Consider the following 21958-nt stretch of genomic DNA (forward strand, 5'->3'; position numbering starts at 1 on the left):
GAATTTTTTTGTAACTTCATAAAGGTCTTTACTTTCAATTTATCGGATCAGTTTAATGCATCCATGCTGAATAAGTGTTTTTTTTTAAGCAATCTTACTGACCCCAACCATTTTAAAGTATAATTTATTGTAACTTATTTTCAGACTATGAGCAAATGCAAAATTAGACTACATGAAACAACTCTGCACAATGTCATTAATTTAAGTATGGAATTAGGATATAATCTTTTAGGATTTTTTATTTACTATTCAGATATCAATTTACATTTATTTGAGTGTTCTCTGCTGTCCTCTATTGGTCAGAGGCAGCAGGATCACTGCATACAAAACAGCATTAGCACACACTGATTGCTGGCACAAAAGATAAATAGCAAAGAAATGATTTCCATTGAAATAGATGGATGAAAAGTTCCAATGTTTTTTTTTTCTCCCCAAGTCATCTAAATGTATTTCCAGAAACCATTTTGAGGGACACCCCAGAACCAGTCCTTTCAGCATCTTAAGTTGTCACCTCAGCCTTATTTCCCATCACAAAGATCATCTCTGTCCAGGCTGGAGGGGGTCTCTGTGCACTGCTTATTTGCTGAGCTTTTCCTCTACCTCCTGGAAGATCTGCTTCTCTAGGCTGGATGTGTCATACTCCTTCAGCATATCATACTCTCTCCACGGTTCTCCCCACTTCTGAGCATGCTCCATCATCTCTGGGGTCAAACATAGGTCGAAGCGGATTCCCTGAATGTTAAACTTGGGACGCTCCCAGCGTTTAGACCAAGGCTTTGGCTTCATTTTTACTTTCAACTAAAAGATAAAGAGAGAAACAGATGTAAAACCTTCTAAATTTGGTGGTTAAACACTGCAGGTGTACAATTTAACATTACACAATGTTACAGAAATCTTTAACTGGAATGTCTTACCTGATTGACTGGGACATCTCCTGTAAGCTCATAATGGACAGGCTGCATGTTGAAGTCGAAGGTGCTGTATTCAGATAGAGCGTCTCTCAAGTACATGAGATTGTCATCCAGTCTCTTCTCCAGCTTCAACACTTCAATCTTACGTATACGTGGACTGTACAACTCATAGCATATCTCCACACCTACAGAAGATAAAAACCTATTACTAATAAATTCATGACAAAATGGCAAATGGCAAAGTCAAAATTCTAAGTTTAGTGGATACCACGATTAAAATGAAACCAGTACAAATCAGAATAGTAGGGCTGCAACCAACACTTTTTGATAATCGATTAATCTGTTGATTAAATCTTAGTTTTTTTTGTTTGTTTTTTTACATCCAGCCCCTGTTTTCCTCCAAACAGTGTGCAAACTGAAGAGTGTATCTATTATATGCAGGCTAAATGCTATACATTATGTGCAAAAAAGGGCGCTAAAATATAAACATTACATTACAAACTTAAAGCATAATAAAGCAAAATAAAAGCACAGACTAAACACATTCTGGATATCGTAATTATATTACATTTATACACCTTTACAACAATTGTTTTACATTTTCTGCTCTCATAAAAATGCAACTACTTGTGTTAAATGTAGCATTTAAAACATATTTAATGTCCAACAAAATGCATATTTAACAGCAAAGTCAGAATTATTGCGCTCCTATTCTACTGCAGTCTGTCTGTTTGACCTGCATGTGTGTTTGACCGGCGTTCGTTCTGTCTAAAGTCTCGCTTTCTGTCAGGACCAGCCTTTATGCAAAATGTAAACACTCGTGTGACTTTCGAACATTTACAGATAAGAATATAACCGCAAAATTTAAGTTACACACGTAAAAAAAAAAAAAAGTTATGTGCTGGGGAAAACATGTATTAAACACTTTACACAGCACATGCATACACATAGGCCTACACAGTCAAGCCGGGTTAAACTATAGGTTGTGTGTGTGTTTGAAGCGCTTACTATAAAGCATTCTCAAGATAAGGACAGCTTGGGTCCTGTAGCACCTCAATCTGTGTCCTCTGATATTTTTCAGATGCGTTTTGTCCACAGAAATGTATTTTATTTAATTATGTAAAATGCAGTGACCGGTGTATATTTTCTGACTAATTAATCAAACTTTCATTATCTATTATACATATTAGTTCTTGCAGCCCTACAGACCAGATAAGGAAGCAAAACTAAAAGAGTATGACAGGTTTGTTGATGGTGGTTGGGTGGTAAAATTAATTGTTACAGGGTTTGTTTGTTTTTTACCCTGGCCCTCGACCACATTCCGAAGTATGAAAGTAGCACCCAATCCTTTTCCAGAGCGCTGAGTGCAGATTCCAACAAAGCGATTCAGGTTCCCGCTTGCGTGAGGATCAGACATGGTCACTGCTAAAATGCTGCCTACATGAAAGGGTAAAGAGAATATTTAAAGGAGGAAGAGAGAGGGATGTTTTTCATCTGTAGATTATATCAAGCACACATAAAAGTAACATTTCTTACCAACATAAAACTCTGGAATGTTGAGAACTTTCCGTCGCTGTATCATGTCTTTGCGTTCTACGGAAAACTTCACAGGGTTTGTGCGCTGGCGAGGAGGGATGAACTCTGGACTCAAAAACCTACACAGACATTTAACATGTAAAGCAACTGAATCACAAAACATGTTGCTAACAATCAGGGGGTGCATTTCCCATAGAACGACAACTCACTGCTTAACCTGCTGTAGTACGGTGCATCATTGGAGAAATTATCTAACAACTTATAATATGAAACCAAAGACAGGCTTCGGCTCATCCCCGTATTTTAGTCTGCGTTATTCAGCGTGTTCTTCAATCCATAGCAGTGCAGCATCAAAGGCAAAAGACAATGTGTGTACATTTATTGATAGATTTTCATGATATCTACATGTGTAGTAATTTATATTTGATATCTAGATGTGTAGTTCTTTCTCATAAATGCAATAATATGATGCAGGAGCAATTCAAGACAGTTTCCCATCCACTATAAAATCTGGGCTTATTTATTTTTTGAAATTCCATTCATCTAAATGGCATGAGACCAGGGATGGAAATTAACTTTTTTGTCCACCGGCCACTGTGGCTGGTGGATTTCAAAATCTACCAGCCACTCAATGTTTTTACCAGCCACTTTCTTGTTTTTAACCGACAATGTGTAACTGCATGTGAAAATTAATACTACAAGATCTACAATACTTAAGCAGTTTATTTAATCTCAAGTCTCAATGAAATACTGACATTTTCTCTTTCTCTCTTATATACATTTCTCTTTTTTACCTGGATGTGGCATTTGAATGATTCGTGGTCTTTTATGGCTTCCAGTTTTAGGTTTTTAGTCCCAACAATGAAACTAGGGCTGGGCGATATGTACCAAAAGTCATATCCCGATTATTTAGGCTGAATATCGATATACGATATATATCCCGATATTTTTTCCGCAAAGTGAGAGCAAATGTTCAGTCAAAGTCAAAGCCAAATATGACATGTCACAAGTAGTTTTATTGAAACGGCTATTTCCACACACACAAGTACTGTCCCCCTTAACATAAATTGTAAGAATATGACTAATAGTAAAGACTAGTACTAATAAATAAACATTAGGCCTATGCTAAAGCTATTAAATAGCAGTTCCAAACTAGTTTTTGTTAATACAACGTTGGTATGAGCCACTAGAGTCATTTAAAAATATAAAAAATAACACAAAGAAAAATAAAGTGGCATTTTGGGGTTAATATGGAAACGACAGTTACCATGGTGAATACACAATATTAACAATAACTGTTAATGAACCATGGAAACTGCTCCTGGTGAATAGTATGAAAATCATCCCTGCATTACTTTTATTTTGTGTAATTTACAACGTAACGGCGTTGCATGCTCGTAGTTTATTTTGCACTTTATACAGTGAGGCGATACACAGCGCGCGCCGCCACATTTGCGCGTGCATTTGAAGAGTGTTCGCTATGAGAACAGGATAACGGCTGACGTGACAGGACAAGAAAGTCCGTTTTTCTGAGGTGAAAGACTTTATTTCAGCGTACACTTATGTCCTCTAAAAGTGTCCGCCGTCTGTGTGAAACAGTATATTTTTATTTACCCGCCACGGTGGCCGGTAGGTGAAGCGAATTTACCCGCCACAACACAAAATCACCCGCATTTGGCTGGTGGCGGGTGCTAATTTCCATCCCTGCATGAGACCTTGTGACTTTTCCTACTCTTGCTATTCTTCATAGCTCAGTGCAATAAAATTGCTAAAATGTGTTATAATATTCATTTTATAATAAATCCAAAAGCAAAACACTTGAAAAGAACTATAAAAGGGTGTAGAAATGGCAAATGAGCGAATGAGTGGTCCTCTGCTGCCACCTACTGGTTATAGTGGTAATTTCATGTCATTTTAATGTTAAAAGTGTAATTGTTTCCACCAGGTGAAAAATATTTTCCACTAAAGCATTAACAACCCTAACCTATCCATTTTATCCACAAGGGCTGGGTAAAGAAAGATTTTCTATATCTATCTATCACCCAAAAGCCAGTATTAAGTTTTCCTACACTGTTCATAGGCTTACAGACTCCATGTTACAGCTAATGCTGTGAGATTAGCTGTAATCTTAAACATAAAACAACCTGATACTGTTTGATCAAGGCATGCAACTTTTCTGACATGTCCAATTGTCAGCATTCATTTTTAATCTTGCATCAAATTCCTGTCTATTCATTGTATGCATTTGAAATATAGAGTTGGGCTCTGTTTTAATGTACCTAAAATAAAAATGGTTTAATATACAGGTTTGGCTCTTATTTTATTTTTTTTCTTGCTAATCTAGACAATAACAGTCTTTAATCTTAATGAATATTAGCTGGTTAATTAAAATGATTATAAATTAATGCAGTATTCAGGGAATGACTTGATAGGTGTAGAACCTAATGTATTGTTCATGCCTACCCTAGTATACAAAAAAAAAAAAAAAAAAAAAAATTTAATCATTGAGTCCTGAGCCCTCCTAATATTGAAATCCCGTAAATCAAAACATAATCATATGCACTTATTCAACAACAATGAACATACCGTCGCAAAGACGCTTCTTTCTGTGTTTTGTCTATGATAACAGGTTTGGTCGGAGGAGTGAATTTCGGGGGTCCATCAGACGCCGCAGCATGCCTCATCACAGACGTCGACAAAAGTCCTGGAAATAAAAGATGTATCGTGTATATGTACTAATAATTTCAGGTGTCAGTAATAGCTAACTTCATTATAGCTTAAAGCTATCAAAATATCTTCATTAATTAAATAGTACTGTAAACTCTTATAAACTAGCCTACTGCAGATTTATTTACTTGAGCAAGTGACCGTTTTAATGAACGTCTCACTAGTAATCTCTTCTGTTATTACTCATCTAACATTGACTTTGTAATTGGGAATATAAAACATAGTAACATACGTTCGTTATGAGTTAAATTTCTTAAAATTCGTAGCAAGCCCATCATTTCACTCGCCCTCCTTGTGCACGCCGCCATGTTCGACCTCTGACAGTCAGAGGAGTGTGTACAAGAAGCATTCTGATTGGCTGTCTAATGTCAACAACGATTACTCTGAATGGCTTATGATATGAAAACTGAGAAATTTATATACAGTATTACTGAATTCGGAACCGCATATTAGCATACTACTCTTACTATTTTAGTTTTTTACTCTGACTATTTCTGCAATAGAAAAATAAGATAAAAGTGGTACGTAGAGTATGCGGTTCCGAATTCAGTAAATTCATTATTTTATGTTAAAACTATGGGGCTTTAAACATAAGTGAAATAAATATAACTAATGTATACACACTAATAACACTGTGTGAATCTAAATAATTTAATTTAAAAAAATACAACTGTCCCTACGACTGAAAAAAAATTCGCCCTAATAAAGAATCATCAAATGTTAGGGTAGTGTACTTGTATACTAAAACGAAAACAGTGTTAGTGAAGTGTTTGTGCTCAATTTTCCACCCTCATAAATGACAAGTTTATCCCGTATTTTATAAAAAAATAAAATAAAATAAAATCATAGGTATTAGTGCTCATTTATTGTTTCAATTCAAATGACATACTGTCAGTACTATTTCTATGGGTATAACCCGTAGACTGTAAAAAAAAAAGAAAGAAAGAAAGAAAAAGAAAAAAAAGATATAACCTGATCAAACCACATGTGGAAATGCGCATGCGCATAGAGGGTGATCCTTCTGGCGGAAGGTTCGTGTTTAACCCATAGACAGGTTTAACCCGACGCACGTGGATCTGTGTTTGCTGTTCTTCTGCTGTGTTCAACATCAGATTTATCACGAGTCAACATTGACGAGTCTACCAGCGGACTTCTTGAGCAACCGAAAAGTAAGATACTTGTTCACCATTTTGAAGCAGAAAAGTAATAACAATAACACATTGATTTGCTAAGTTACAATTACAATAACGTTACTTTTATCTGGCTGTGAGATATAATATGCACCGAAAAGTTTGTAAATAATTATCAGGCTGTTAGTACGTCACAACAACTATGTCTCACTGTTGAGACAGTACTTAAACATTAATATAAGACTCCTTATTGTTAACAATGCATAGTGAGAGTGTTTGTTTTGGTATTATTAATTTATTCGTGTAATGTAAATGAAGTTGCCTTTTTAAATCTAACCCATTAACATGCAAAGCACTTTTCTTTGAACTGAATAGGTGAACTCCTGTCTAGGTTGTAATTGCCTGCCTTGTGACTGATGATCAGCCCCCAAATGATCAGTTTAACCCCTGACTTCACCCCTTGATACTCATTCCACATAAAAGATCATTACTACATTACTAGCAGTCTAAAACTTTTTTCATAAGTAAATGTGCAATAAATGCACTCTTATTTGTTCATATTATCCGTACTATGTTCATAACTGTAAATGTATAGCCTATTCTAACTTAAACTGCATCTTTACACTTTTTCATATTTTTATTCTATAATTTTGTTAATATGTCTTGTTGTTGTCTTTACATGTGTGCACTGTAAGCTTCATTACCAACACACACAAAAATAATTTTGTGTAAGCAATAAAGCTTTTTCTGATCTTTTGATTTCTGACTGAGCAGAATTATTTTTATTTTTATTTTTTTTAATTGCTGATAAATTGAATTAAAGGTAGGTCAGGAAATGCTTCCCTACTGTGCCAGTGTGCCCCAGTATGCAGAGTGAACGTAGTTTGAAGCACATTCTTATGGATGCTCTCTCTCTCTCTCTCTTTTTCTGTCAGGATCATGCCAGTCGTGCGCTTCTACAGGAGAGAGGAGACCAGAGAGGGCCGGGTCCTAAGAAGGGTCGCACAACTTCATCCTGATGTTACTATAACAACAGAGCTTTGCTACAATGTAGAGCTGGACGGTGAGAGAATACAGTATAAAATGGTGATGAGTTTGTGGCTGTTTGTCATGTAAATTTGCAATTATTTATACCAATACAATTGTTGTTCTTTAGTTATGACGCAAATACTATTTCAGCTGTAAAAAGACAAGTGTCATTATTCAGCTCAATTTAGTTCAATGACTGTGTCAGTGTTGCAAAGTTCATTAGTGGTAACACTTTACAATAAGATTCCATTTTTTTTAACATCATTTAACTATATTAGTTAACATCAACTAACAATGAAAAATACTTAAAAAGCATTTATTAATCTTAGTTTGTGTTAATTTCAACATTTACTAATACATTATTCAATTAAAAAATCTGTTCATATTATGTAATGGACATGAGCTAACAATGAACAAGTTAACAAAGATTAATAAATACTGTAACGAATGTCTTGCAAATTGTTAGCTGATGTTAGTTAATGCATTAATTAATGTTAACTAATTGGACCTTATTGTATAGTGTTACCTCATTTTTATGAAGCAAACTAAATCCAGCTATGAACAGCTCTACAGAAGGCAATAGTGTCTTTATTCAGCTCAAGTCTGTTCAATGTTTGATACAATTCAGTTCAATAACAATGCCAATGTTGCAGAGTTCATAAATTATTAAACAAATTTGATTCAGCTATAAAGCAGCTAAATTATCCAGCACAATTTAGTTTAAGTTTTGTTAGATAATATTTAAACCCCAACTGTGTCTCTCTTCTTATTTGTCTTCTCTTCATCTCTGAATCTTTTTCTCTCTCAGGCTCCGACTCTTTAAACATGGAGCAGAAAGGTATTTTGCGCTGGTTGTTTAGTCCCCCCTATTCTGTCTGTCTGTCAGAGGAACCCACTCTAAAACCAGCGGATGGGACACGACTGGTGGAGATTGGACCCAGGTAACCTCTGCCACTGTTTTATCTTGATGGTATGGCATTGTACACTTTGATACAACTTATATCACATCTTTCAATTATATCTTAACCGTTGTAGGTTGAATTTTTCTACTGCTTGGTCCACCAATGCCGTGTCCATCTGCCGAAGTGCGGGTCTGAACCAGGTGACGAGAGTGGAGCTCTCCCGCAGGCATCTCATCAAGGTCAGGAGAATAGCTTTAAATAGCTTTTCGTTTCAGTGAGTTCTTTTCACCCGTTTTGATTAAAAGCTCTCTTTTCTCATCCCCATCTAGCCCCAGGAAGGACATACTGGAGTAATGAAGGGCGGAGAGATGGAGAGACTGATTTGCTGCTTGTATGACAGTATGACCGAATGTGTTTACCCTCAGCCAATCACATCATTCGCCGTTGATATTCAGCCACAGGAAGTGTTTGAGGTGGACATTCTGGGAAAAGGTCGTGCTGCCTTGGAGAAGGCCAATGATGAACTTGGTAAGAGACGTGTTTGGAGTCTGTACCTCATTTCCACTAACATAAAATGTTTTTTTACATCCCATATATGTTTTGAAGTAGCTTAGAGTACCATGGTATTACCTAGTGTGAGGCAGATTAATCAGCCTATACTTGGCCTTTATGACATTAGCATCAGCTAATTGGCCAGTTAACAGAAGAGAAATATATGGAAAATTGAAATTCCCATATCAGTTAACTACTAGTGTAACCATTCAATGCCATCTACTTACCGTTCCATCATTATTGTACAAGTGCAAGGATATAAAACTAACTAGTATAATTATATGAAAATGAAAATAATGCATATATAGTAAAGATACTGAGCATTTGAATTGGGATTCAATCAAATGCCTAAAAAGTGTGTTAGTGTCAGTACTCAGTGATGAGATCAACTCTTTCTTCTGCACATAATCATCCAGCATTTTAAGGTCACATGACACTTAACATGATTAGAGGAAGAGTAGATGTCACAAGATAAGGGGAGCCTAATTGATTAGATCACGAGGTGTGTGAAGGGAGAGAATGTATGACAGTATGAGAGACAAAGTGAGCCGTGGATTACAACAAAGCTCACTGTGTCTGTATCAGAGATTAGTGAAGGCCTACTAGAGTTAGAAATAAAACAATCAGGTCAAATAGATTTTTTTAATGGTCACACTGTTATTTGAGCCTTTGTTTATCTTTATTAAAAATGCAGAACAACTGTTTTCAACAATAATAAGAAATGTATACATTAATAAGAATTTGTTGAGCAGCAAATCAGCATATTAGAATGATTTCGGAATGATCATGTGACACTGAAGACTGGAGTAATGGTGCTGAAAATTCAGCTTTGCAATCACCGGAATAAATTACGTTTGAAAATATTTTAATATAGAAAACAGTTATTTTAAATTGTAATAATATTTCACAATATTACAATTTTTTATGTATTGTTGATCAAATAAATGCAGCCTTGGTGAACATAAGAGACTTGTTTCATAAAACTTAAAAAATCTTACCAACCCTAAACTTTTGAACAATAGTGTAAGTTTATCGGTACGTTCAAATCCAGTTTTACTGATATTACCCAAAAATGTTTTAGAACTTATAATAGTCACTAATAATAGTGATAAATGTTACCCATGGTGTTTTTTAAGTGTTTTTTTTTTAATGTTATTAACTTAAGCGTTAATAAATAAGCGTTCATAGAACAAAAGTGAATAGGAGCAGTTTTGTTCACTTACGCTGATGTTGTGACGTGTGATTATGCTCCTATATGACATTCTGTAAAGCTTGTCTGAGTTAGCAACATTAACCAAGGGATTCTTAGCAACGGTTCAGTTTAGCAGGTTTTCTTTTGATTTTGTATTTGTTTCTGATCATCTTTTTCTTCATTTCATATTTATCTGGTTGCTGTCTGTTTGTTTGTCTCGCTGCGTGTATGAACAGGGTTGGCGTTTGACTCTTGGGATCTGGACTACTACACTGCACTCTTCCAGAGAGTGAAAAGGAATCCCACCAGTGTAGAATGCTTTGATCTGGCTCAGTCCAACAGGTGTGTGTGGTCTCCAGAGAACAAACCCCAAAGGAAAGGCTGTTTTTTTTATCCGCAATAGCATGAAAAATGACGCCTTCATGCCCTGTTTGTCCTGCAGTGAGCACAGCCGCCATTGGTTCTTCCGAGGGCGGATGATCATTGATGGAGAAGAGCAGAAGGAGACGCTCTTCAGCCTCATTATGGGCACTCAGCACCATAGCAACCAGAACAATGTCATCAAATTCTGTGACAACAGCAGGTTAGATGCTTCACTGTAAATGTCAACCCGTTTGAATGGCACTTTAGCAGGAAGTCTCATGTGGTTCTTGTGTGTTTGTAGTGGTATTAAAGGCATGGAGCTGGAGTGCATGTATCCCAAAAACCCTGCTCAGGCCAGTCCCTATGAAGCCCGACATGCTACCAGACACATCATCTTCACTGCAGAGACTCACAACTTCCCCACTGGTCTGATCCAATACACATTTAATCTGCTCGCTTTTTCACACGTGTAGAGGCCAACCTAAATTCATTTGAATGAGAATTAAAATAGCTATTACTCAAAACATGATCAATAAGCAAAATATTACTTATAAATGAGTAATGCTAAATTTGAGCATTCGTATTATTTATATGCCATTACAGTATTTTTTAATGTCTTAAATTAGTTTTTATTTATGTTTGTTCAGTTTTCATTTGGTGTTTTTTTGTATATATATATATATATTTAGCTGTAATTTATTTTATTTCAGTATTGATAATAATAATAATAATCTTTAATGACTTAAATTTGGCATGCAGGAAATAATAATAATTTGAAATCTTTCCTTCAGACTGTAAGTTCACAAACAGCCCAAGTAAATTAGCACTACCGCATCTCCCTCTCTTTTCTCTCGGACACACGCAGTGAACTGTGTGTAAAGGAAGCATGTTCTTGCATATTTCTGAACAAGACCACACAGTGAAAGCTAAATAAATTTGTTAATTCGACATGGACATTTTAGTGGAATGGTATGATGGCAAGCTAGCTGCACGCTGCGATGCAACAAAACGCAATTGGAATCAAAGTAGCTATCCACATAACGTCAAATCTTGTTCATAATACAACACGATTAACAGACAATGGACAGCAGCAGCAGTAAAAGGTGTCTAATGCAATGACAGGGTGAAGAAGGATACTTAAAAACCATAGATGTGTATACAGTACGTAGATGCCCATTTGACCGCTCCAGACTCGTTGATTTTGGAACGGTCAACGTTTCAGATGCTGTCGTCACTCACAGTAAAAATCGATGAGTTTTTCCAAGATGCCATAACACTGCACAGTCTCTACTTGTAAAAACCGTTGAGATTTTAATTCCCGAAGAAATGGGATAACCTTTCACATGTGCATTTGTGTTATCGTTGTTTTTTTTAATATGCATTAACTCAACATTACCGGTTTTAAGCTACGGTAGCTTTTTAATGCCGTGTTAGCTAATGTCTTCGCCTTATCTAACATTAATGATAAACTAAATCCTATGAAAATCATCTGCTGAAGTCACAGATATAGAGATCCATACATTTATCTAAATACATTTGCAGACAGTCAACTTTCTCTCAAGTGTTCACGGATAAACTTTGACCGTTCCAATGTGGCGGACAGCTTACGTATAGCGGCCCATAGAAACAGCTGGTAATGAGGAATCTATGTATATATCTATGCTTAAAACAGCCTGCATCATCATTACCTGACAGCGGTTATGCTCTTTTGAAATCAAACTCTCTTATTATTGTGAAGGTTATTTCACAATGAAAATAACCCCATAGCACCATCTAGCATCCAATTTGGATGCATTTAAGTGTCTGTTAATTGCATATGTATGTGTTTTCGTAAAACAATTATATAAATGTGATTCTGCACATTATTACATTTCATAATTGAAAAGAAACGTAACTTTTTTTCGTTTGGGGACGTTTGAAAAAAATTGCATTTGAAAAATCAATTGTAGTATCACAAAATGTTTAAAATCAATAAAATCGCATTGTGGCTTAAGAATCGTGATGATATCGTATCGTGAGCCCTCTGGTGATTCTCACCCCTACAGGGCAATATTTTTTGTGGTTTTAGTTAACAATAACAATACTGTGGCTCATGTTTGAGTCATAAAATGCCCTTTATTACATCCAGGTGTTGCTCCATTCAGCGGTGCCACCACAGGTACTGGTGGGCGAATCAGAGATGTGCAGAGCGCTGGAAAGGGTGGTCATGTGATCGCAGGCACTGCTGGGTACTGCTTTGGTAACCTGCACATCCCAGGTAAGCTATTAATCCATTTGTTCTGTTTCAAGAATGAACCTCTACCACTTATTGTATAGTGCCCTTTAAACTTATTGTATAGTGCCCATTTTTTTTCCATATTTTGTTTTTTGAGCACACTTCCACATACCAGGATCTTCTCTCTTCTCAGGTTTTGTGCTCCCGTGGGAGGAGGAAGGGTGGGAGTACCCATCCAGCTTTGCTCCTCCACTCCAGGTGGCCATAGAGGCCAGTGATGGAGCCTCTGACTATGGCAATAAGTTTGGGGAGCCAGTTCTAGCAGGTGAAATCTAGCAGGACAGTAGTCATATGCTTATTTGTGGTTTTTGGCTTGGATTTACAGCTCTTAATTTGTTATTTTCTTTCCTATTAAGGCTTTGCTCGTTCCTTTGGAATGCGATTGGCTAACGGCGAACGTCGGGAGTGGATCAAACCAATCATGTTCAGTGGTGGGCTGGGCTCTATTGAGGACCAGCACGTGGAGAAAGAACAAGCTGCACCAGGTACATAAGAAAAAAGAGACACCTGATGCACCATAATATTTTTAAATCCTCCTACATTGGCATCTTTCTTTATTCCTTCTTTCCTAGTCAATTTCAAAATATTTTATTAGCTTGGTTGTTAAACATAAAATATTGCCAAAGCATCAATGCACACAACAAAAGCAGAGTCAAAAAGAGAAAAGAAATATAACCATTATAATATAAACAATTGCTGTTGGATTTGAGGTGTAGTACATGTATGTTTTCCTCAATAAAAACTTAATAAATAATAATGGTATTAAAGAAAACATTAAGACATTTATATACAAAAGGTTTAGCAAGTGCAAGTGCTTTTAATGTGTTTTTTTCTCTTACGCTTACCAAGGCTGCATTTATTTGACCAAAAATACAGTAAAACAGTAATATTATGAAATATTATTACAAGTTGAAATAGCTGGTTTTCTTTTAAATATATTTTAAAATGTATTCCTGTAATGGCAAAGCTGAATGTTCGGCAGCCATACTCCAGTCTGCAATGTCACATGATCCTTCAGAAATTGATCTAATATGCTGATTTAGTGCTCAAGAAACATTAGTGTAATAGTGCTGTTTAATATTTTTGTGTAAAACATGATGCATTTTTTCCAGAATTGTTTGATGAATTCAAAATAACAGTGTTTATTTGAAATAGAATCTTTTTGGACATTAAATGTCTTTACTGCCACTTTTGGTCAATTTAATGCATTCATGCTGAATAGAAGAATTCATTTCTTTCAAAAAGTATCACTGACCCCAACCTTTTGAACATTACTGCATACAAATAGCTATTTTCTCTTGTCGTCGGCAGGTATGGAGGTGGTGAAAATGGGAGGTCCTGTGTACAGGATTGGTGTTGGCGGAGGTGCTGCCTCTTCTGTACAGGTACACCTAAATGTTTTAAGTGAATGAATTTACTAGCTGCTCTAAAGTACAGGTGTTTTCTTTGTGTTTACAGGGAATGCTTGTGTATTGCATCATTATTCATATTCTGTGCGATGATGCAACTTAATGTGTGTATTATTGTAGGTTCAAGGTGATAACTCCAGTGCCAGGGATCTTGGAGCAGTTCAGAGAGGAGATGCTGAAATGGAGCAAAAGATGAACCGGGCTCTCAGGGCCTGCCTAGAGCGAATGGAAGGAAACCCCATCTGCAGCATTCATGACCAGGGTGCTGGAGGAAATGGTAGGGGTCAAAAAATAAGATGAGCTTAGCACAATGTGCTCTCTCCTGAAGCCTAGACTTCAAAAACACCATGTTATTTGTGTAGGTAACGTGTTAAAGGAGCTGAGTGAGCCTGCTGGTGCCATTATCTATACTAGCAAGTTTAAGGTGAGATTTTATCAAAACATCTGTATCTTGATCTTAATGTCAAAGTGTTTCATATCAGTCACATACATATTTTGCCCTGATGCTCAGAGAGGTGACCCCACCCTCAGTGTTTTGGAGCTGTGGGGGGCGGAGTATCAGGAGAGTAATGCTCTGTTGCTCCGCCCCTCTGACCGGAGCTTCCTCGAGAGTGTGTGTCAGAGGGAGAAGTGTCCTGTTGACTTTGTTGGCAAGATAACTGGTGATGGCAAGGTGAGTGCATTTTTGTAGTTTTGGACACTTCTTGATACTTTCTGATTATGTGCATATATTTCTCTATAGATCGTGCTGGTGGATGACCTGTGTAAACAGACCAATGGGCTTGACAGTGGGCGGAGCCCTGTGGATCTGGAGCTGGATTGGGTCCTGGGAAAGATGCCGCAGAAGGTGCAAAAACAATCTATTTTGTTGATTAATCTCTACTAGACATAGAGCTGCTTGGATGCTTTTTTAGCTAATAGCTATGCTGAAGAACAAGAAAAATAGAAATTGTGGTAGAGTGCACCCTCTCTTGGCTGATTTTTGAAATGCAGTGTCCAGACTTTGAAATCTGGATTAATTTCTGGATTTATAAAAAAAAAAATCTGGATTTATCATTTTTTTTGTCTTTATTTATCACCAGGAGCGTTTCTAGCATTTCATTATTACTGGGGTATAGACCCCCCCCATCAAAAAAGTGCCCCCATTTTTCAAAACGGGATATAGGATATCACTTGTCTTTACCTATTCACAAGCTGCATGCACAGTTAAGATCTGCTTCATTGCTGACAAATGATGCAAGATTTCATGAAGTGATTATTCAGGAATCTAGCATCATCTGAATCTTAACAGCACATTGAAAACACACAACATGATTGCTGAAATATAGTCAGGGAAAATGATTCTCAGGTCATTACACAGTAATATCCATTGAAAGACAAGGATTTTTGAGTAATTAAACTGGGGTTTAGCAGTATTTCAGTATTGCAGCTCGTTCCCTAGGGACACCCTTGTTTTTCACACTAAGCATGTTTGATTGTTTTACTTATGAGTATGTAAAAGTCACTCACTGCTCAGTCAGTACTACATGTGTCAACTGTCTCTTTTTCAGGAGTTTGTATTGGAGCACATGGCTGTGACTCTGCAGCCTCTCTCTCTTCCTGCGGGTCTCTCTGTTCTTCCTGCTCTACAGAGAGTTTTGCGGCTGCCTGCTGTGGCCAGCAAGCGCTACCTCACCAACAAGGTATAATACTCCCTCTTTAGCACATGCATAATAATATATGACTTTGTCCAGGTTGTCTATTGCAGTGGTACTTATTTATATACTCCCTTGTACATCCAGACATTTGAATGTGTTATCTTGCCATCTTTAATGTAATAAATCTTTTTAATAATTACATTTAAATATATTCAGTAATTGAATAATTTCTTTTAAATATTGACTCAATTAGTTAATTGTCTGATCTAATTTACAGGCATTTCAAAATAATAAAAAAATTCATAAAGACTTTTGGACAGCATTTTTAATTGACAAACATGAATTCAAATGAAATAAAACCCCTCTGTTCCAGGTTGATCGATCTGTGACTGGTCTGATTGCTCAGCAACAGTGTGTAGGTCCTCTTCACACTCCACTGGCTGACGTAGCTGTTGTTGCCCTGTCTCCGTTCAGCCTCCAGGGTGCAGCCACAGCGATAGGCGAACAGCCAATCAAAGGGCTTGTGTCACCGGCAGCTGGGGCTCGAATGGCTGTGGGAGAAGCTCTCACTAACCTGGTGTTTGCAAGAGTGACTGCTCTCAAGGTGAATAAACTCGTGTGCATTTTTTAACATGTTAAGTGACAGCATGTCATTTGAACACACACACACACACACACACACACACACACACACACACACACACACACACACACACACACACACACACACACACTTGTCATCCAAAGATATCTGTGCATATCTTCACAGGATGTAAAGTGCAGTGGTAACTGGATGTGGGCTGCTAAGCTGCCAGGAGAGGGAGCGAGTCTTTGGGAGGCTTGCCAGGCCATGTGTGAGGTCATGGGTCAGCTGGGAGTGGCAGTGGATGGGGGAAAAGATTCACTTAGCATGGCTGCACGTGTCAGTGGAGAAACGGTTAAAGCCCCAGGTATCTGTCTTGTGCAGGTCGCTATTTAAAATGCAGTTAGAAGAGGTATGACATGTATGTATTTTATGTATGTATTTTATATACACCAATCAAGTATTTTTTTATTTATTTTTTTATTCAGGAAGGACACTAAAGTAAAGACATTTATAATGTCACAAGAGATTTCTATTTCAAATAAATGTTTTTTTTTTTTTTTTACATTGATCAAAGATGATCATGTGACACAGAAAACTGCTGAAAATTCAACCTTGCCATCAAAATAGAAAACAGTTATTTTAAATTGTAATAATATTTGACAATATTACTGTTTTTTACTGTATTTTTCAACAAAAAAAAAACTCTTACCAACCCCAAACTTTAAAAAAGTTTTGTCTATATATTATTAAACATAATGTAATATATCTACATAATAAATTAAATGTAATATATATTTTGTATTATGACTCAAATAACCAAATATGCCAGTAAGAACTAAAAAATATTTACTTAAAATATTTTACTTGGATCATCACATGCCATCATCTCTTATCACATCGACGTCACACATCCACAGCGCCACCCAATGCATTCAGTGTTAACTGCGTGATTTAGGTGAGGGATTCAGTGAGAAAAGCATATTTAATTTACATAATTTACAGCTACTGTAGTTTTTACTAGCTGAGTTCACAAGTATATTATATTATCACTAGGATATTGTATATTAAATACTCAACCAGACATTTACCTGTGCATAGTGCTTACCTTTGTATAATGCTAGGTGAGATATTGCCTGTATGTTTTTTTTATGTCGCACAACAAACTACTCTTCTTGTGTTTTAGGCTCTTTGGTTATCTCAGTGTATGCTGTGTGTCCTGATATCACAGCTACTGTGACCCCTGACCTGGAAAACCCTGATGACAAAGGTTAGGACTTTGTGAATCTTTACCACTTTTTACCTCTCATATCAAAAACAGATCACCATTGTGTACATCTTTCACACACTCTCTCTTCCTTTCTCAGGTGTGCTTCTGTATGTGCCTGTGAGCTCAGGTAAATACAGGCTGGGCGGCTCTGCTTTAGCTCAGTGTTATGGGCAACTCGGAGACTGCAGCCCGGATCTGGATCAGCCAGACAAGCTCTCTGCTTGCTTCAACACCACACAGACATTGATTCAGGGTCAGTATGTGCTTTATATATAAGCTGATATTTTACTTCATCTTATATATTGATACATTAACCGCACCATTCTTCTTCTATAGATGTAGCTAAGCTGTTAAAAAAAACATCCATTAACTGATCTAGAAACAGTGTTTACTGCTCCCAAACTCTGCTGCCTGTATTTGTTGATGTGCAGCAGCATCTTATCTATGTACAGTCTGTTGATGTAAACTTTATATTGCAGATCGACTGCTGACTGCAGGACATGATGTCAGTGATGGAGGGCTCATTTCCTGTCTGCTGGAGATGGCCTTTGCAGGGAATCATGGGATGGAGGTGGACCTGCCTTTAGAAGGCGTTGACGGTTGGTGATAAAAATATGATTTATGTTTTGGAAAAAGCTCAAGATTTTTTGTTAAAGATACTTGTGCCATCCATCATAAGCTGTTTTACAGTCTGCATGGAAACACCAAATTGTGAATAAAACTTCCAAAATGCACAAGAAAATGTATACACTCACTCGTTTCTCTGGAAAAGTGTTATTTTAGTATTATTTATATACTGTTATAGTATTTATTAACATTTTAAATGTAGTTTCTTGTGAAATGGTAATCGTCCTATTTGTATGTGATTTTAATCCTAGGTAAGGCATTGCATTGCATTAAAAATATAAATAAATTATCATATTAACATTTGTATTTTAAAATTAGTTTGTTTTAGTCATTTTATTTGACTAGTTTCTTTTTTTTTTTTATTCTGTTGAGCTTTAATTTTTCAGTTTTAGTCATTTTAATACTTCAATTAAATACTTTTTATTTTCAAATTTTTTATCAAGTTTTTTAATGTAATATTTACATTTTATTCTATTTCAGCTATTTTATAGTTTTAGTCTATTTAAAAATAACAACACTTCTCCAAAAGTGATGGTTTTGTTCTCTTGAGCACACAGGGGAGAAGTGCTGCTTTATTCGCAATAATTCTTTGCTATATTCATATTTTTCACAAGATTAAATTTGCCGCTAGGGTGGAAACGTGGCTATATACATATCTCTTCCCATTCCTCTCTTTCAGTGATGGAGGCTCTTTTTTCAGAGGAGCTTGGTCTGGTTTTGGAGGTGTGCGAGAGCAATGCATCGAGTGTCTGTCAGAGATACACAGATGCTGGTCTCTTGTGTCACAGAATTGGCACAACTTCTGGTTTTGGACCCGATGCCAAGGTGAGCTGAGCTCTTTTTATCTAAAAGCATATGCGTGGATTAATGGAGTCCAATGGGATATTATTATACTTCAATGATTAAGTGATGTGCAGGGAAGAGTGATCAATAACTGCTGATTACTTTTCCATACTGTCTTGTAGGTCAGAGTGAGTCTGCGTGGACAGGAAGTGCTGGATGAGCGTCTACCCACACTTAGGGCGGTATGGGAAAGCACAAGTTTTCAGCTGGAGCGACTGCAGGCTAATCCACTGTGTGTCCAAGCAGAAGAAGAAGGGCTTGCTTCTCGCACACAGCCATACCTCAAACTCACCTTTGACCCCTCCCAAACACCCATCAGTAAAGAGCTTGGTGAGACCATGGACCCATTTCACAATCATGTATCGTTCCTTTATTCATACTTGACCTGTATGTTAAGATATTTGGATTGTGCTTTAGCTTCAGGGAAACCTTGCGTAGCTGTTGTGAGAGAGGAAGGCAGTAATGGAGACAGAGAGATGTCCGCTTCTCTGTTCATGGCTGGATTTGAGGTAAAGGTGCACATAAACACCAAAAAATGATAGCTATGCTGTTGAATAACTTTAACATTGATAATAAGAAATGTTTCTTGAGCACCAAATCAGCATATTAGAATGATTTCTGAAGGATCATGTGACACTAAAAACTGGAGTAATGATGCAAAAAATTCAGCCATCACAGGAATAAATTACATTTGAAATTACATTAAAATAGAAAACAGTTATTCTTGTAGTAATATTGCTGTTTTTACTGTATTTTTTATAATTTTTTGTGAAAAAATATTTGTAAAAATAAAACAAGAAAGTAAATTTATGATTTTCAGTTGCTTTGAAACGTAAGCATCATGTGTGCAAGTATGTAAATGCATTAACATAGCCCTATACATGTTGTTATTATAGCGTATGCATAAATACCACACTCTGTTTTATACAATTAACCACCAATTTTACAATAAAATTAAGCTTTTAGCATTATGTTTGTTCACTAATACCACAAATGCTGCTTGTTTTCTTGCACAATGTTCAATGTTAACAGTTAACAAGACTGAGTTTGATTTATTATTGGACTTTTTTTCCATTTGTAGGTGTGGGATGTCACAATGCAGGACCTGTGCTCAGGCTCCACGACCCTTGACCCCTTCCGAGCCGTGGTGTTTGTGGGTGGTTTCAGCTATGCAGATGTGCTGGGGTCAGCTAAAGGTGAAAATCACACTATTGCATGTTGCAACACTATTGCATGTTGCAGCACTCTTACATATCACTGCTGAACTGTATGATAGTTCTGCTATATAATAACAAGCATCCCCACCATTGACTGTTTAAATGGCTTTAGATTTGCGAAAATCGACTTGTAGGTCATTTTATACTGGCCTTGCCACTCTGCATACTGAAATTGAGTGTTTGTTAGCACTTGTTCTCCAGCTGAGGATCAGATGCTTTGACTTTTTCTTGTTAATCAGGGTGGGCTGCAACAGTGACCTTTAACCCCAAGGCTCGTGAGGAGTTTGAGCGCTTCCGCAATCGTAAAGACACGCTGAGTCTAGGAGTGTGTAACGGGTGTCAGCTTCTGGCTTTGCTGGGCTGGGTGGGTGAAAGAGAGGATGGAGGTGAGAGAGAATACTTTTAGTCTCATCCATATAATGTGTAAATGGCAATCACAGCCTCAAGAATTTCGTCACTTTCTTTTCTCTAACTACTTTCACTGTATTTAATTTTTTATTATAAATTAAATATATTTATTAAATTTTATTTTATTTTATATATATATATATTTCTAAATTTTATAGTTTGTTTTATATTAGATTGTTTCATTTTTATTTACAATTTTTTTATAATTTTTTTTTTTTTATTGCAGGTTCTGATGTTACTCTGACCCATAACAAATCTGGCCGGTTTGAATCAAGATTTGTGAGTGTGGGCATCCTGCCCTCTCCGGCCATCATGCTTAAGGGAATGGAGGGCTCTGCTCTGGGTGTTTGGGTCGCTCATGGAGAAGGTTAGAAATCTGTCCATTGTAACACTGTACTTGACAGGTGCATTTACTTCTTCTGTTAGTGGGGTCCAAAAGTCCGAGACCATTTTACATTTTTTGGGAGGCATAATTTCTGCTTATAATATAGTTAGATCTCTCTATCGACGTATTAACAAAGGCTAAAACTCTGCAGTGTGTGTTGTTCCTGTTGTGTGACATTTAAAAACACCTCTTTCGTTCCACAGGTCTGATGCAGTTTCGTTCTCCCGAGGCTCAGCAGAAGCTGACCAGCGCCTCTTTAGCTCCTCTGCGTTATGTGGATGACTCGGGCACCCCTACTGAAATCTATCCCATGAACCCCAATGGTTCCGCACAAGGTGTGGCAGGCATCTGCTCTGCAGATGGCCGCCACCTGGCCATGATGCCCCATCCGGAGCGGGCCGTGCTGGGCTGGCAGTGGGCTTGGGCCCCTCGCCACCTCCGCAGATCACTGGAACCCTCACCGTGGCTTACCATGTTCCGTAATGCAGCAGTCTGGTGTCAGAACTCATAGAGATATGCTACTGTACATTTGTGATAGATGATAAACAAATAGGCAGACTAGCCAACTCATTAATACTTTTGACTTGGAGAGTTATTAGAGAATTTTGAATGATTTTGGACTGACGTTTGGAAATCTTACATTCATATTTATAATTCAGATCTGGTTTATTGTATGTATGTACTTTGGTAGAATTAATTAACATGCAGATTCCTGCTGAAAACTGATGCCTCAACATATGCTTGTCTTAATACATAATGGGCTATTTTAATTGCATTAAGATATAGTAAAAATGCAATGGCCGATTGTCACCATTTTTTATTTTAAAAATCCAAAATATACATTCCAGAAAATGGTAGACATTCCACTGAAAAAATGCTATAGAGAGGAAATACTACAAACGCTTTCAAAAGTATTAAAACAATCTTGATTAAATGTTTCTGTGTCATGTCTGGGTTTCCCT

The 21958-nt window shown here is 36.9% G+C and overlaps 2 protein-coding genes across 2 annotated transcripts; one reads left to right on the forward strand and one right to left on the reverse strand.

Annotated features, from left to right (window-relative positions):
* Window positions 1-221: 221 nt before the first annotated feature.
* On the reverse strand, window positions 222-5530 carry mrpl19 (mitochondrial ribosomal protein L19). The gene is made up of 6 exons (XM_082146648.1): window positions 5407-5530; window positions 5034-5151; window positions 2448-2566; window positions 2214-2348; window positions 915-1096; window positions 222-798 (listed from the first exon to the last, which is right to left on the reverse strand). Exons 1-6 carry the CDS (start codon window positions 5480-5482, stop codon window positions 577-579), a joined length of 852 nt encoding a protein of 283 aa, XP_082002774.1. The 5' UTR covers window positions 5483-5530; the 3' UTR covers window positions 222-576.
* Window positions 5531-6199: 669 nt separating this feature from the next.
* On the forward strand, window positions 6200-21883 carry pfas (phosphoribosylformylglycinamidine synthase). The gene is made up of 29 exons (XM_082146996.1): window positions 6200-6343; window positions 7240-7367; window positions 8142-8274; window positions 8369-8474; window positions 8565-8763; window positions 10216-10321; window positions 10422-10562; window positions 10644-10768; window positions 12471-12599; window positions 12751-12882; window positions 12974-13102; window positions 13929-14002; window positions 14147-14303; window positions 14389-14450; window positions 14538-14699; window positions 14769-14873; window positions 15577-15708; window positions 16037-16267; window positions 16433-16613; window positions 17433-17516; window positions 17614-17769; window positions 17996-18115; window positions 18823-18968; window positions 19109-19316; window positions 19404-19495; window positions 20068-20182; window positions 20443-20589; window positions 20838-20978; window positions 21200-21883. The coding sequence occupies exons 2-29, from the start codon at window positions 7244-7246 to the stop codon at window positions 21505-21507; spliced, it is 3945 nt and encodes a 1314-aa protein (XP_082003122.1). The 5' UTR covers window positions 6200-6343; window positions 7240-7243; the 3' UTR covers window positions 21508-21883.
* The last annotated feature ends 75 nt before the right edge of the window (window positions 21884-21958 follow it).

This window comes from Leuciscus leuciscus, assembly GCF_965113295.1.
Source record: "Leuciscus leuciscus genome assembly, chromosome: 19".
NCBI lineage: Eukaryota > Metazoa > Chordata > Actinopteri > Cypriniformes > Leuciscidae > Leuciscus > Leuciscus leuciscus.

Coding starts and splice junctions, on each gene's coding strand:
- mrpl19 (XM_082146648.1), bottom strand. CDS start 5,482: ATGGCGGCGTGCACAAGGAGGGCGAGTGAAATGATGGGCTTGCTACGA. Junction 5,152..5,406: donor AAATTTAACTCATAACGAAC/GTATGTTACTAT, acceptor TTTTATTTCCAG/GACTTTTGTCGACGTCTGTG. Junction 799..914: donor GAGATGTCCCAGTCAATCAG/GTAAGACATTCC, acceptor TTTATCTTTTAG/TTGAAAGTAAAAATGAAGCC.
- pfas (XM_082146996.1), top strand. CDS start 7,244: ATGCCAGTCGTGCGCTTCTACAGGAGAGAGGAGACCAGAGAGGGCCGG. Junction 19,496..20,067: donor TGTTCATGGCTGGATTTGAG/GTAAAGGTGCAC, acceptor TTCCATTTGTAG/GTGTGGGATGTCACAATGCA. Junction 20,590..20,837: donor GGGTGAAAGAGAGGATGGAG/GTGAGAGAGAAT, acceptor TTTTTATTGCAG/GTTCTGATGTTACTCTGACC.